The sequence below is a fragment of the Pagrus major genome, chromosome 3 (assembly GCF_040436345.1).
Source record: "Pagrus major chromosome 3, Pma_NU_1.0".
Taxonomy (NCBI): Eukaryota; Metazoa; Chordata; class Actinopteri; order Spariformes; family Sparidae; genus Pagrus; species Pagrus major.
This window is the reverse complement of record NC_133217.1, coordinates 11,225,491-11,239,787: the sequence shown is the minus strand read 5'-3', so window position 1 is coordinate 11,239,787 and position 14,297 is coordinate 11,225,491. Positions and strand designations below refer to the sequence as shown.

The 14,297-nt window shown below is 40.5% G+C and overlaps 1 protein-coding gene across 1 annotated transcript in view; it reads right to left on the bottom strand.

The window, feature by feature from the left end:
* ppp1r9a (protein phosphatase 1, regulatory subunit 9A) overlaps positions 1–14,297 on the bottom strand; it is a 53,780-nt gene that overhangs the window by 13,907 nt on the left and 25,576 nt on the right. The window contains exons 5-7 of the mRNA XM_073463606.1: positions 12,093–12,197; positions 6,417–6,552; positions 1,465–1,617 (exon numbers count right to left, since the gene is read on the bottom strand). Coding sequence (XP_073319707.1) covers positions 1,465–1,617; positions 6,417–6,552; positions 12,093–12,197 — 394 coding nt within the window. The remainder of the gene's footprint in view (positions 1–1,464; positions 1,618–6,416; positions 6,553–12,092; positions 12,198–14,297) is intronic.

The following is a 14,297-nucleotide window of genomic DNA, read 5'->3' as shown; positions in this document are numbered from 1 at the left end:
TATTGAACGCATGACATTCACTGTAAGATTACAGAAAGAAAAGGGAGAAGAGTGTTGGGCTTAATGGGTTACATACCTGGCTAATGAATAACTGAAACTATGGTGGGTGTGACTATCAAACAGAAGTGAATGTAAATGAAATGGTACCATTTTGTGGCGAACAACTCCTGTGTATATCTTTCAGTGTAATCATGTGACCTCATGTTCCCCGTGTTATAAAACAGAGAAATAAATTGAAGAAAAATGTGAAGTGTTCGACAGTTTCTGATGGGAAGGGCGGTGGGTTCTGGTGTGAGCATTCAGCCGTGTGTGTGCCCAGGAAAGTGTAAGTAAATCAGTCAGTAGTGCGTCTGTGTTGACTGAAAGGCATTTATGATGACTCTTGCCTCCAGAACATAGTTCAAAACATCATCACAAAGTAAATGGACTTGAACAGCAGCAGTGGGTAGTAACATTTTTTTAAAGGACATTAAAAAGATAAAAGAGAGATTTTAAAAGAGATTTGTTCACTGTCGAACTACAAGAACATTTTTACTATCACATTCTCATGCTGTCGTTTGTTTCTTAAAGGCTTATTTCCCAGCTGCCTGGCTTCTTCTTTGCTGTGGGTGTGTAAATGCAGCAAGGAAGACGTGGGAAATGGAGAGCCCTTTAAACGAAAAAAGGTAAAAGCTACACAATGGGAGAGAGAGGTCAAGATCCCCAGAAAATGGAACAAATGTACACATCCTGTGAGCAGGGATTACATTATAGCTTCACTAGATATCCCCAGTGGCGCCTGCGGTGCAGCTGAAGCCATTTGTTAAATGTGTCATACAGCTATTGTGGCAGTCTGCAGAAGGGCTCAAGTGTTACGCTGCCAAAAACTGTGCGGGAGTGTTCAATCAATATCAGCAGCGTCTCTGCAGCCAACAAAAGCATAAATGAGTTAACAGCCGGTGATTTCACTTTTCCATTTAATAGCTGTGCATTTTAAGGCAAGTTCATTGTAAGCGATGGCAGCAAAAGTTCAACAAAAATGGGTTTCTATTCTCATAGGCCGGTTGTTTGAAGAGCTGCCAAGATCAGGATACGAATCGATTCAAACACAAGTTTAAGTGTCCGCTCTTTCTCCTCATGTGTGGGTTTTAAGCAAACACAGGTAATTAGAGTTGAAATCTGCACAGGTTTTACATCGCGTTTGTGTTCACGCCTCTAATCATCCAGATTAGGAATTAGGGAGGGTAAGCGGATCTTAGATCTTGACAAAGACTAGAAGTCTGCCAAGTAAAGCAGTTGTAATAGGATCCATTGTGTTGGTATCTTTTGTTGTTTTAATTAAATGATCTTTTTCTTCTGTGGGTGGGTGTGTGAGGGTATTTTTATTCTTTTGAATTTATTCTTCAAAGCACTGACAGATAAAAATGTGCTGGGCTCCCATCAGTTGTGTAATCTTCACACTGATTAACAGCGTGTAGATTTTACCTCTCTGAACTTCTGGTAGAGTTTAGTGGCGTCTAACTCCGAGGGAGACAAGATGTCCTCCGTCTCCGGCAAGTCAAACACCTCGATGCTCTTCTCCCCGCCTGGCACTGTTGTCCCCGCGTCCTCCTCATCTGTGGCGTACTCTCCTGTCTGCTGTAATAACAAATGCAAAGTCAGTCATGTGGTTGACTTTTCTGCACATACACAGAATACTCTGAGATCTAGGCCTAGTGTATTTCCTAATCCAGATAGCTGGAGAGACAGTTGTCCTTGCTTTTTTTGTAAAACACACCCAAAATATAACATTATTTTGCATGAAAGAATTAAAAGCAACCATCTTTGTTTGGATTAGGAAAAGGTTGCACAGCCTATAACCGACTATTTATCCATCCAGATGGTTATAAAGGTCTCTGAGGATTCTGGAAATTACTTAAAACAAAAACAAAACAAAACAAAAAAAAAACCAAACACTTAAAATAAACATCCAACTGCAGCATCTGTTTGTCATATCTCTCTTTCTTTCTGTCTTCCCTTATCCTTCTACCACACATCTTTCCTCGAAGCTACTCCAGTCAGAGTGCATCGATCACGTTGCACTACCTGCTGCACATTGCGTGTCAAGCACCAACATGAATTCCCAGCCGTTTTTCTCATGCCATCCTCTTTTTTTTTTTTTTTTAAACTTTCTACTTTGCATGAGTAATGCTATTTTAATGCCACCAGTTATATAAGACTTAGGTTAACCCACTTAGTTGGCCAGAACTTTGTCAAAATAAATTGCTTTGACAGCCTAGTCGGCCGTGAGTGTCATTTTCATAAAAAATAAGCCAAAAGAGAAGTTATACTGGCCAAATTTGAATGTCACTTTTTATTATCTTTTAAACATAAGTTACCATCTTGCCTCAAGTGTAAGGAGGTTACAGGAGCTGGTGAGGTTTGAGCCCGTAATAGTGTCTTTGGAGATGTTAGCATTTTTAAATCAATCTTTAATTACAGCTTTAAAATGCTCAATATGATTGAAACACTGAACATTTTGTGTGCTTGAGATTAATGTAGGCCATTTTCTTTTTCTCAAAATACTGTATAATGAATGTTGGCATTGGCCATTAGGCATCGGATCTAAATGGATTGGCTGATTCACTCTTTGGCTGATGACCAACAGAGCCGGATATTTCCAGTGGAGCTATTCTGAAAACATCTCTGGCTCCCTCTTAACATTACACTATCCTATCCCATCCTGTCCTTGTTTTCCATGTTATCATCTACATTTAAATATTCATAATTCATTATTTTTCTGTCACTACTCTCCTTTTTTCTCTCTCTCTTTCTATTTGAAGTCTCTGTAGTTACTTGTCTTTCTGTCTTGATCTGTCACACACATGTAGTACACACACACACACACACACACACACACACACACACACACACACACACACACACACACAGTCTCATCTCCTCTCTCATCAGCTTGCCCTATATCTTCTCCTCATCTATTTCTCTGCATTTACCTACATCTATCTCCCACTCAGATAACAGCACTCAGGTCTTTCTTTGTACGCATGGCCGTCCCATCTCCATAATAGGCTTGCTTGTTGCCATGGTACCAGCATCCAACATTAAGGCCCCATTTACTGAAGGTGGAGTTAACTGTCAAATGCATGGGAGGGCAGTCAAACAGCCATTTGCATATGATAAATGCACCAGCGGTGACCACATGCATGAGGAATCAGGACAGGAAGGGACGATTTAAGGAGGAAGCTTGCTCTTCAGAAGGTGCTCAGCGTGTGATGATCTGCACTGTGAATGTCTAATATGAGCATGATGTTGGCATAATGACTGTCACTTACTGGCTGACTGCTCCTTTGACTGTGTGTGCAGCCTTGACTTAGTGTGTGTTATCTGAGTAGCTGTAATCAGTTACTTCCAACCCTGCTTTGACTAAACTTATATTTTAACATGATATCTTTAGTTTTACTTTAATATGACTTTACTTTACTTTTTACAACAGTGTTCAGGATATATGGGAGTTATCAAAATTAGCAGTTCACAAATTGTTCACGCTAACATCCACATCTGTAATACGACTGGGAAAATCTACTTTTTCTGAAAGCGCTAATATATCTGACTAGTCGCGGGGGGAGTGTGTGTGTGTGTGTGTGTGTGCGCATGTGCATGTGTGTGCATGTGTTCATGCGTCTCGTTTTTGGTCTTGAAATCCACGGGAGAATTGATCCACCAGTACGTTAATGCAAATCCGCTAGTTCTATTCACTCTTGATTAATGTGTTGCTTTTTGTTGCATTGAGTGGAACAAGCCATCTTTTATTCTGCAGCTTCACATTTACATAATGTGTAACAGAAGCATAATTGTATCTCAGTCTCAAGCTGCAACTTGTGATTATTTTCATGAATGATATTTGTTTATTTATTGTTTATAAAATATTAGAAAACACAGAAAAATTACCATCACAATTTTCTCAAATTGCTTGTTTTGTCCAGATAACAGTTAAAATCAATAAAGGTTAATATGGGAATAGTTGAGATTATATTTTCTAGTGTGTGTGTGTCTACATGTTTTTCCCATGTGTGTTCGATTTAACTGCTGACAGATGGGCATGCATGTGTGTTAGATTAGATATAATCAAACAGAAATGGACGGATGTGTGTGTGTGATGTTGCTAACTGAAGGAGCATCCCTTCCTCCTGGGACAGGACCCTCAGCACCAATAAAGAGCTGTCTGTCTCATCTACCCATGCAGCACTCAGAGTGAGAAATAACCTCCCACCCGGTGAGAACTTGTTCTAATATTTATAGAGATATTAATATTGATGAGCTCCTTTTATTGCCCCATAGATCTTTGTAATGGTTTTGTAACTGTTTACCCTATCGGCACTTACGTAGGCAGTTATAGATGGTTTGGTGTTCTTATAGCTTTTTCTAATCTATGTATGGATTAAAAATTTTAATACCATCACCATTTTTATGTTTTTTAGTCCTTCCGGGGATCTGTGGCACAGGCTGTTCATTTGAATGAAAAGAAATCTCAAGTTTTTCTCCTAATTTTAATTAGGAGTTAATTAATTAAACAGTAATTAAAGCAGCATTATTTAACTTTTTTAGCTTAAAAACGGCTTCAAAATCATGTTGATGGTACAGTGTCTTGTAATAAGATGAATGGTGTCTCTGTCTCAGCCACTCCACCCCCTAATCACTTGTTTCTGCGCTATGTAACTTCAGTGAGAGGGTAGGATCACAGCGTTACATACATGTTTACTTCAAGATACAAGTTTTCAACATATAACATTGTTATGACGTAATGAGTTTTGTTTGTAGTTAGCAGACAAATTGTTACAGACCTGGGCTTTATATTTAAGACAGTGGAGTTGCATTTAGAAACTGTGGGGGGCGCCAAATTGCACAAAATGCCAATTTCTATATAATGTTGCTTTAAGAACCAACCAATTGGCCATCTTGAATCCTTACTAGTAAGACATAGGGGCAGCATATTGCCAGTATAACTGCTGTCTGCTATTCTTTTCATACATCCATCTGTACATGATCTGTAGCTACTGTTAGCTTCTTAGCTCAGTTAGCTGTGCAGCTAGCCAGACTACCATGGGAGTGTTGGTGTTTACATAAACTAGCACAAGAGCTTTGGACCGGAGGGAAAAAGAGGTTTTCAGGCCCAGGTCTATCTGGTTAGCATGCTAACTTCAGTGGATATCTCTTCAACACAATATATAGAACACTGTTGATTTTTCACATTCTGAAGTTGATTTTAGTTCATTTTTTTAATGTTTTGAACAATAATTCTTACATATTATACCTTTAAAGTACATTTTCCTGATTACACCTGCATACTTTTACTAAAAAGTAACATTTTCAATGTAGAGCTTCTACATGCATTGATGTGAGCATGAGTATTTTTAGAGTACCGTAGTAGTAATTTTATTTAAGTAAACAACATTAACATGTCCTCCACCACTGTCAATATCGAGATGATGACAGAGACCAGGAAGAAAACAGACGGAGGGAGGTTTCTCGCAGTTAATGGCAGAATTCCAGCCTCAACTCTCTATAATGGGGCTGTGAGTATGGGAGTGCTGGGATCAGCTTCTGGGCCCTGGTGACGAGTTTTCTTATGCATGAAGGCTCTTGATCCACCATCCAGCAGCAAATGAGAGACTTCAAACACTGATGAAGATACCGCACGGAGAGACGCCTGACTGCGTGTTTGCATGTAAATCTACGGCTGAGTGGCCTGCTCCTGTGTGTTTAGAGAGGGTACACTTTGCATTGATTTACTTTACTACGGTGTGTTTACAGCGTGTCTACATACATGTGTGTCTCCAGAGCACACACACACACGGATAGCATGAGTTGCAGGGCCATGAGCTCAGTGTCTGGTGGATTAAACGTGCTGTGAGTAAGCAGCACAGTGAGAGGGGGAAACGCTGAGGGATGCTTTCTAGGACTGAAGCTCACATGGTGTCCTCTTAGTATGTGTGTGTGTGTGTGTGTGTGTGTGTGTGTGTGTATGTGTTTCTGTGAGAGAGTGTTTGTGTGCCAGCATCAAAGCCTGCTGTCAGTCAGTTTTATGGCATTAATAAGATAAAACTTCAAGTCAGCTGTCATGAAAGGGAGCTGATTCACATTAAGTGACAACTAGAAACCTAATTTTTCTGATATAGTGTCATGTGTAAGAAGAGTGTGTACTGATAGGAGATTAACTTCAAATGGATGCCGATATAATGAGCCTTTCCATCCCAGCTGTGCATTTTTTTAATGATATTTCAAAGATATTTAAAGATGATTATATGTAGAAAAAAGTAATATATAAAATAAATACATATTAATATAAGATAAGGTTATGTATTAAAGTTTAGCATCTTTCCCTATTTGCACAATGGAAATATTCAAACTTTAATATCAGGGTCATGTGTAGTCATTACCTCATCGTCATCAGCATCATAGTGGGCGTACTGCTGCTCCAGCAGCTCTCTCTGTCTCCTCTCTTGCTCCAGGGTCTGCTGGATGAGCGTGGCCACCTCACTCTGCTGGCCTGGACGCTCTCGGCCAATCACAAACCTGCAACGACACGCGTTGTTATAGACAGCCCTGGCAACACATACACAAAGTCAGCTATAAACATTAAAGTTACTACTGCATGTAGTAACTGCAGCATTTACACAAGCCTTTTAATTTAATGACTCAATAATTATGTTGAAGTACAGTTGTTAAAATTATCATCACAAGCCTCCAGAATGCATTTAACACCATGTGTCATCATTTTCATTTCAGAAAATCTGATTCTGTAGCAAAGGGTTGCAATAGGAAGTGAAAGGGTTTATGGGAAATGTAGTCTCTGATAAATGCTTGTACGTAAAAGGGTCGACCATTTGTCTAAGGCCAGAGATATACTTAGTTTTAAGTATGTGTCCATATGCACATGATGTCTGCCTCGCATATTTGGATCTATATACTCCGTGGGACTATTGGCAGATGTTGATTTGAACAGAATTGTTTACTTTCTCTCTTTCTGCTCTTTTGTTGGATCAGGGGTCAGTAGGCACATCAGCAGCAACAACAATGGTACAAAACTTTGAAGACAAGCTGATGGACCAAGCCTGCATCACTAAGATGTGTCATTGTCGCTGCACAGTGACAAATACGCTTGTAAAAATAGCTGACAAAAGCTCAGTACCAGTCCAAGACTGTAACGTCTGTGTATAGCAGAAAATGTTTGAAAAATGGAGTGGGGACAGAGTCTACGACATGTTTTGTTCACCAGACATCAGATGCCTGAGCTGGCTAAAAAGTTTCAGCTGTTCCTATTCCTCCCGTAACATGCATAGTATATAGACAAGCGTGTGAACAATAATGTCCATGATGCAGCTGATTGTCGACACAAATATGTGGTTAAAAAGCAAGTATATCTCTAGCCTAAGTCATATTTGTTAATAAACTATTCATTTTACAATGTCATATAGAAGTTTGAAAATAAGACAGTCAACACCTTTAAATAAATGAAAAAAGTTTATCAACATAGTATTTCTTCCACAGAATTTCCATGTAGATATACAGGTACACTGAGCATCACACCTATTAGCTATGTCCCTTGTAAAGCATTCATACACCTGCACTTTTGCTAAATTTCTGCTCCAATTTCTTGTCTCCCTCTAACAGTGTGTGTGTGTGCGTGTGTGTGTGTGTGTTTTGTGAAATGACCACTGCAGCCACTGTGTGAGAGCAGCCAGAGCCCACAGCCACATAGCGATGACAGCGATATCTGCTGACGTATCAGGGCAGGGCCGGGAGACGGGACACACATAATAATGTGAAAAGGCAGTCAGCTCGGCCAGGCAGCCTGTTATTAGCCTGGCATAGAAATGGAGAGAGACACAGGCTGTGCCTCCGAGCTATACGGACTACTGACTACTGTAGTCACACATGGGACCCAACTATGATAAACTGTAGAACAAGTGAAAAAGGGGAACGAGCAGATGAAACTGAAAAACATGCAAATACAACCTGCCTTCCTGCCTTTTTTTGTGTTTGTATGTATGACAGGGACAAAGAAGCATCCTTGATTCAAGAACACACAGTTGACAAAAACAGCTAGAGGCAGAATGATGAACTCTGCCTCCATTGTAACATTCCCAACATCATCTCCAGTTCATTCGTCTCATAACTGAAAGAAAACCAAGCAACGGTGTCTGAAAACCCCTCAGACCCATTCCAAGAAATCTCCAACCCAGCGGGGGCTCTGTAACTGTGTGTGTGTGGTCCTATCTACTGTCTGTGCACAAGTTAGTGTGTAAGACTGAGACAGGGAGACAGAAAGAAAGCGAAAGGGAGAGAGAGAGTGGATTCAAGATAGGGCCTAATCAAGTGAATACAGTTCCCGAGAGCTCTTTCATATATTTCTAAAGGCGATGTGGAAAAGGCCTTACGCTCCAGCAGAGAGGCGTGTTTGATCTACATGTGAAGGAACAACTGAAGGGCACGACAGAGATAGAAAATAAGAAAAAAAAAAAAGAAACGGAGAGGAGGCCCCGGCTAAGCTAAGTACTGTACTGGAACAAGCCTTCGGACAGCAGGGAGGTCTGAGGAGCAGCTGACCTGGAAACAGCCTTTCTCCTCACGCAAGGGGAGTCTGTCTTAGTTCCTCCCTGCCTCCAACTGTTCTGGGGCTACCACTCAGCGCTGTGTCACTTCAACTGCAGAAACCTTCACTTCTGATCTCATTTACTCTAATTCAGACAGACGTGGCTCTTAAAGTTAAGGAACTTGAAGGGACAACAATTCTAATATTTGCTTGAAGAGTGAAAAAGAAAAGCTCAAAGTTAAGTTGGGAGAACAGGAACAGTGTCTAATAGGTGGCGCTGGGTTGACAAGCATTTGAGGATGTGAGCACAGTTTCACACTTCACACATATGAGGGGTCAACCAAGGTGGAAATGTGTGTATATATAGGCTCATTTAAGGATTCCCTTTTTTTTGCTCAATTGTTTTTTCCTGTTGGTTGTGAACATCTGGTGTATTATAGTTGACTTAGTTAAAGGATAAAGATGATGTTTTACTATGTTTTTGTTTTAATCATGCTGTAAGTATTTTGTGGCTTCTAAGTCTGTGGCCTTCAGCCAATCTGTTGAACAGGAGATTTTAAACCTTAAAAACAGGCCACATATACAGTATATTGTTACATTTTTTAAAAAGCCTAAAGCTGAAGAGGTTTCCTAAAATACCTGGTCACTGTAGAGAATAAAGAGGCTGTGTGGCAGAACGCAGCGGCAACTCAGCGACCAAAATGTTTGTAGCTCAGGAGGTAGAGCAGGTCGTCCAGTAATCGGAAGGTCACTAGTTCGAATCCCTGCTTGCCCCGGCTGCATGTCCTTGAGCAAGATACTGAACCCCAAATTGCTCCTGATGAGCTGTTGGCACCTTGCATGGCAGCCTCTACCATCAGTGTGTGTGAATGGGTGAATGTGACAAGTGTTGTAAAGCACTTTGAGTGGTCAGCAGACTGGAAAAGTGCTATAGAAATGCTTCTTCTTTTCTGAAGTACCTGCTGCTAAAAACCTTACAATTTTACACTTTCCTTCCATTTTCACACTGTTTTTGTCTTTCGTGTCCTGTCTTATAGTCTATATTGTGTTTACAGTCTCCATCTCTTGCATTATGATGTTATGCACAGATTTGATCAGCGTATGTCCTACTTTCTATGTTGCATATTTTATGTCTTGCATTGTCTAGTGTCAGCGTTTCATACCAAATGTGTATTTGTACGTAGACAGGGTGACAATAAAGAGAGTCTGAGTCTTTTAGTAAATGTAACACAAACAAGAATAATAAGTGCATTTGCTGCGGACTTTTGTGCACTAATGCGGAGTAGGATGCTGTTGCAGTTGCTTCTTCTAAATTTAGAAATATCACACGATAGCAAAATTATGAGAAAAAAACTAAATATAGAGTAGATAATTAGAAACAAGTAAAAATAAAAATATATTAAGAATTGTATTATATATGACAACTTTATATACATATATAGAGAGAAATAGAAATAGTACTTGAAATAAAAATATGTAAAGATATGTGCCTGATACTGCAATATAACTACAATGTAGATAATATTGTGTAATAATTAAATATAATTGACAACAATTTACATTAAGATGCCACAGTACGCTGGAGTAATTGCCACGTTGAAGAGTTGCTAAAATAACAGCAGAATAATGGCACATGATATTACACAGACCTGAAATATTGCACAATTTATTTAATAATACCTCGTCCCTTTATAGGCAATAAAGATGCATCAAACTATGTTGGGCTAAAATTAGGTCTAAATTCAGCAAATGTCTTCCATAGGTAGATGCATTCTCTTTCTCATTTATTGCTATTAAGTGCTTTTTTCTCTCGTGTATCCCCCACAAGTGATCTACACTGTGAGACAGAGCCTTTAAAACACCGTGTTTCATGCTGTCAGGGGGCTTCTGACTAAAACCTGGATGATTTGCTGCTGGAAGTCGGGTTAAATATAGCTAAAATGGCAAATATAGGACAGTTGGCCACGAAACCTCTGGTGATCAGATAGAGAGAGGGAAGGATTTACCGAGGAGTGGGAGGAGGAGGAGGAGGAGGCGTGAGTGGGTGAGACATGATGGAGGAAGACTGAAATAGTGAGAGAGCAGAGCAGGAGAGGAGAGTGAAAATAGGTCTGGTGATTCTATTACAACTTGTGTTAAATTTAAAATGTCCTATATCTTATATGTAATTCAGTGTAGTTCTAGCTCTTTAATAGATGGATCCGACTATAAATCTCTCTGCACTGCTCATGTAAACCTATATATACCTGCTAGATAGATGGACAGGTGATAGATAGGTCCTTTTCAAGGCTGCCTCACCTGTAGTGTCACATCCTGGTATGTGGAAAACCCTCATTGTCAATATTAGCTTAGCAAACAGCATCAGTCCAGCCAGCAGTCTGTTCCGATACTGTCGGTTGAGTGTTCAGCCACCAGCATTTCCCCAGGCACTGTACTCTCCACACACACATCTATCTTTACACATCCCACAGAGATGGAGGTTGAAAACCACACAGAGGCCTTGTTTTATTTAATATAACAGCTGTCTCATCATGTGTAGTGTGTCTACAGACGGACGGATCAATGAGAGAGACAATTGAGACAGGAATAGCAGGCTTCAGAAGGATGTAAAGAGGTGTGAAAACAGAATATGATATGTAGGGAGAAGAGAGTAAGAGTAAAAAGAAGAGTTAGACAGGATGGAGAGTGCTGAACATCAGATGATGTTGGTAAGACAAAGAGAAAAAAGGCAACACCATAGTAAACCATACCAAGCAAAGGGAAAGACAAGAGACAGAAACAACACAGAAAGAAGAGATGCAAGGATAAGCACTGGCTTTCCAAATCAAAGCCTTCCTGCCATGCTGTTTGTGTATGTGTGCGGTCTGCTCCCCACTGCTGTAAGTGGACCCCTGCCAAAAAACACTCAACTGTCAAACACACAAGACTTTTGTCACATATTGTGCTCCCACATCGTCAGCCGTCTTAGATATGGTAATGACGCTTGCCAAACAAAATCTCGCCGAGTGTGGTGGCTTAGGCGGCTGTGTTCAGCAACTTTTGCACCACGACAGCAGGACCAGCAGAATTACACCAAGGGAAGGCTGTCTTCTTATGCATGGACGTCACTGATCGTTGCTGAATTCAAAGGACGTTTCTAAGTGTGTTAGCACTTATGTCCGATGATGGATGATGCCGTCTGGTTCTTGGGGCTGATAACTGCTTGACACACTTTGGTTTCTATAATCTCACAGTAATCCAAAGATCCTCATCAGTGGGTGAAAACATACAAATCTTATGTGTGTCTGCAATTTAAAAAGAAATGAACATCTTATTTGATAATTATTTTATTTAATCTGACGGTGGAGTACTTTAATCTGACTTTTTGTCCAATGTAAATCATCGTTCTGATAACTTTCTTGAATTATATTTCACACTGGCATTGCTTTGACCTGCATCCATGTTCAAATGACCTCATCTCAGTGGCAAAATCTTTGTGTCTTGAGAAAATATGGGATCATAAAATGTCTGTGGGTCTTACCTGACCACTCCTGATGTGTTCCTGAGGACGGAGGCAGCGAAGCTCTGCGTCACACCCACCAGACTGGTCCCATCCACCTCCACGATCTGGTCATTTACCTTGATCCTGACAAACACACACACACACACACACACACACACACACACACACACACACACACACACACAAGCAAAAAGTCAGCACTTTGCGTAACAATCCTTTGTGTAAGTTTACTGTCTTGGATGCAGTCTAGAAAAATTCAAAACAAAATTATGTTATGACTCATGCAGCAAAACTACCACAACATGCACAAGGGACAAACAAACTGGCCTATCATGCATATTCACATTACTTTGCAAATTGCACACAAAAAAAGTGCCAGACTGTCTTGTGGTCACAAATTTCCACTGTGGTAGCTCCAGACTATTACCTAACAAAGAGACAGAAGCGATGAGACTCAAAACAAACTAGGAGGGCTAACGAGGACATGGCGAGCCCTTCCCTGGGCCACAACACAGCCGGAATTTCTGCTCTGGTAACGATGGGAGGTCAACTAAGTTCTTGACCTGAAATGAAAGTCATGATGATCCACTATTCATGACACGGGTGAATTGTGTGAACAAATAGATGCACTTGCTAAATATTCGATTTAAATCCACTTAGACATTTGCATAACCAACAGACTAAGAAGGATTATAAATCTGAGTTTTGAATAATTTCTTGGACATATGAATAAAACAATAACTAGCTCTCATTCTATTTCAACAAAACAGCATATTGTTGTAAGACTTCACAGCGTGAAGGCACAACGCATGCATCAATTTCTTCTACAGCAAATAATTTTGGTCTCCTCTGCAAAGCTCCTGCTTCTATTTGGTCCAAGTAATAACAATGTGTAAGAAGCCTGCAGAAATAAAGGAGCACTGTCTTCAATATCCATGAACAAAGACAATTGATCCAATCAATTCCAGCTCCAGCACTCTGGAGACTGGAGAGGGATGACACCGACGTAAATTGGGAGGACAGTGAAAAGAGAGTTTTCTCCAGTTCTACAGAGATCACTTAACATGCACTGCCTACAACTTCCATATATCCTGATCCTTTAGATAACCTGATTCTACATTACACTACTACAATACACACAAGCACGCAGACTCTATAATATTTGGTGCTGATGTTTATGAATGCTGGAATCCGAGCACCATCTCGCTGCTGACTGATGACTGCCTATTAACTCATTTTTTTCTTGATTTGCATGATGGAACTACAATCACAGGGTCCATTTCTTAGAAAATAAAAGCCTTTGTAGGGGACGTTATTATCAAACGTGTACTCGAAGTGATTTTGAATTTCTCATCCATAAACTCGAGTGACTTACAAGGGACGGATCAAATAAAGAGTGGTCATTTACGACAGTGTGCTTACCGTTGATTAAAAAAAGATGCTGAGCACAAAAAAACCTTGCTTAAGCACGTTCTAAGAATCCAGTTTGTAACTTATGCGCCTGTGACGCACAGCTCATAGGCTTGGACACTTATGCATCCCAAACTGCAATACCCCCCCATAACCAGCAGGGAAATCCCTTATGTCTAACTTTTAGATTTCAATCTGATTTTATAAATGAGGCCCCAGGCACCTACAATTTCCAACTCAACAATGTTTCCTTACTGCCAAACCTCTGCACATTGTATTTAAAGTTTTGCTCAAATTCCCTGCAAAGTCAAGATCAAAATCAAGCAAGATGGCTGCATCCACAACTGCAGTAACCAGTGTCCTTGTCAGCTCCCGACTCAGACTGTCACAACATCTAGCAGCTGCACAGCACAATTCAATCCGACCCTGACACTCAACACATCAACCGGAGCTGTCATATGGATGTATAGAGCCTGACAGGTAGACAGAGAGCGAGCTGGTTGTCTGTCAGTCAACAGCTCAGATGCTTTTCTGACCTTCATGGCATCTAACATCTCAATCTGGCTTTGTGGGGCCGATGGTTGACTGACACCAAAGGAGGCGGGAAACAAGACAAAAAAACTGACAACAAAGGAGGATGACACAAAAGAACACACATATACACCTTCATTCTTACAACAGCACGCACACACACCTTGGGTCATCTGCACCAAACAATCCAGTGAGCAACAGCCAAGCCCATCTATCTGTCTGACTCTGTGCGTGTGTGTGTGTGTGTGTGGTTGTGTCAGACCATTATGTCTGACTCAGCAA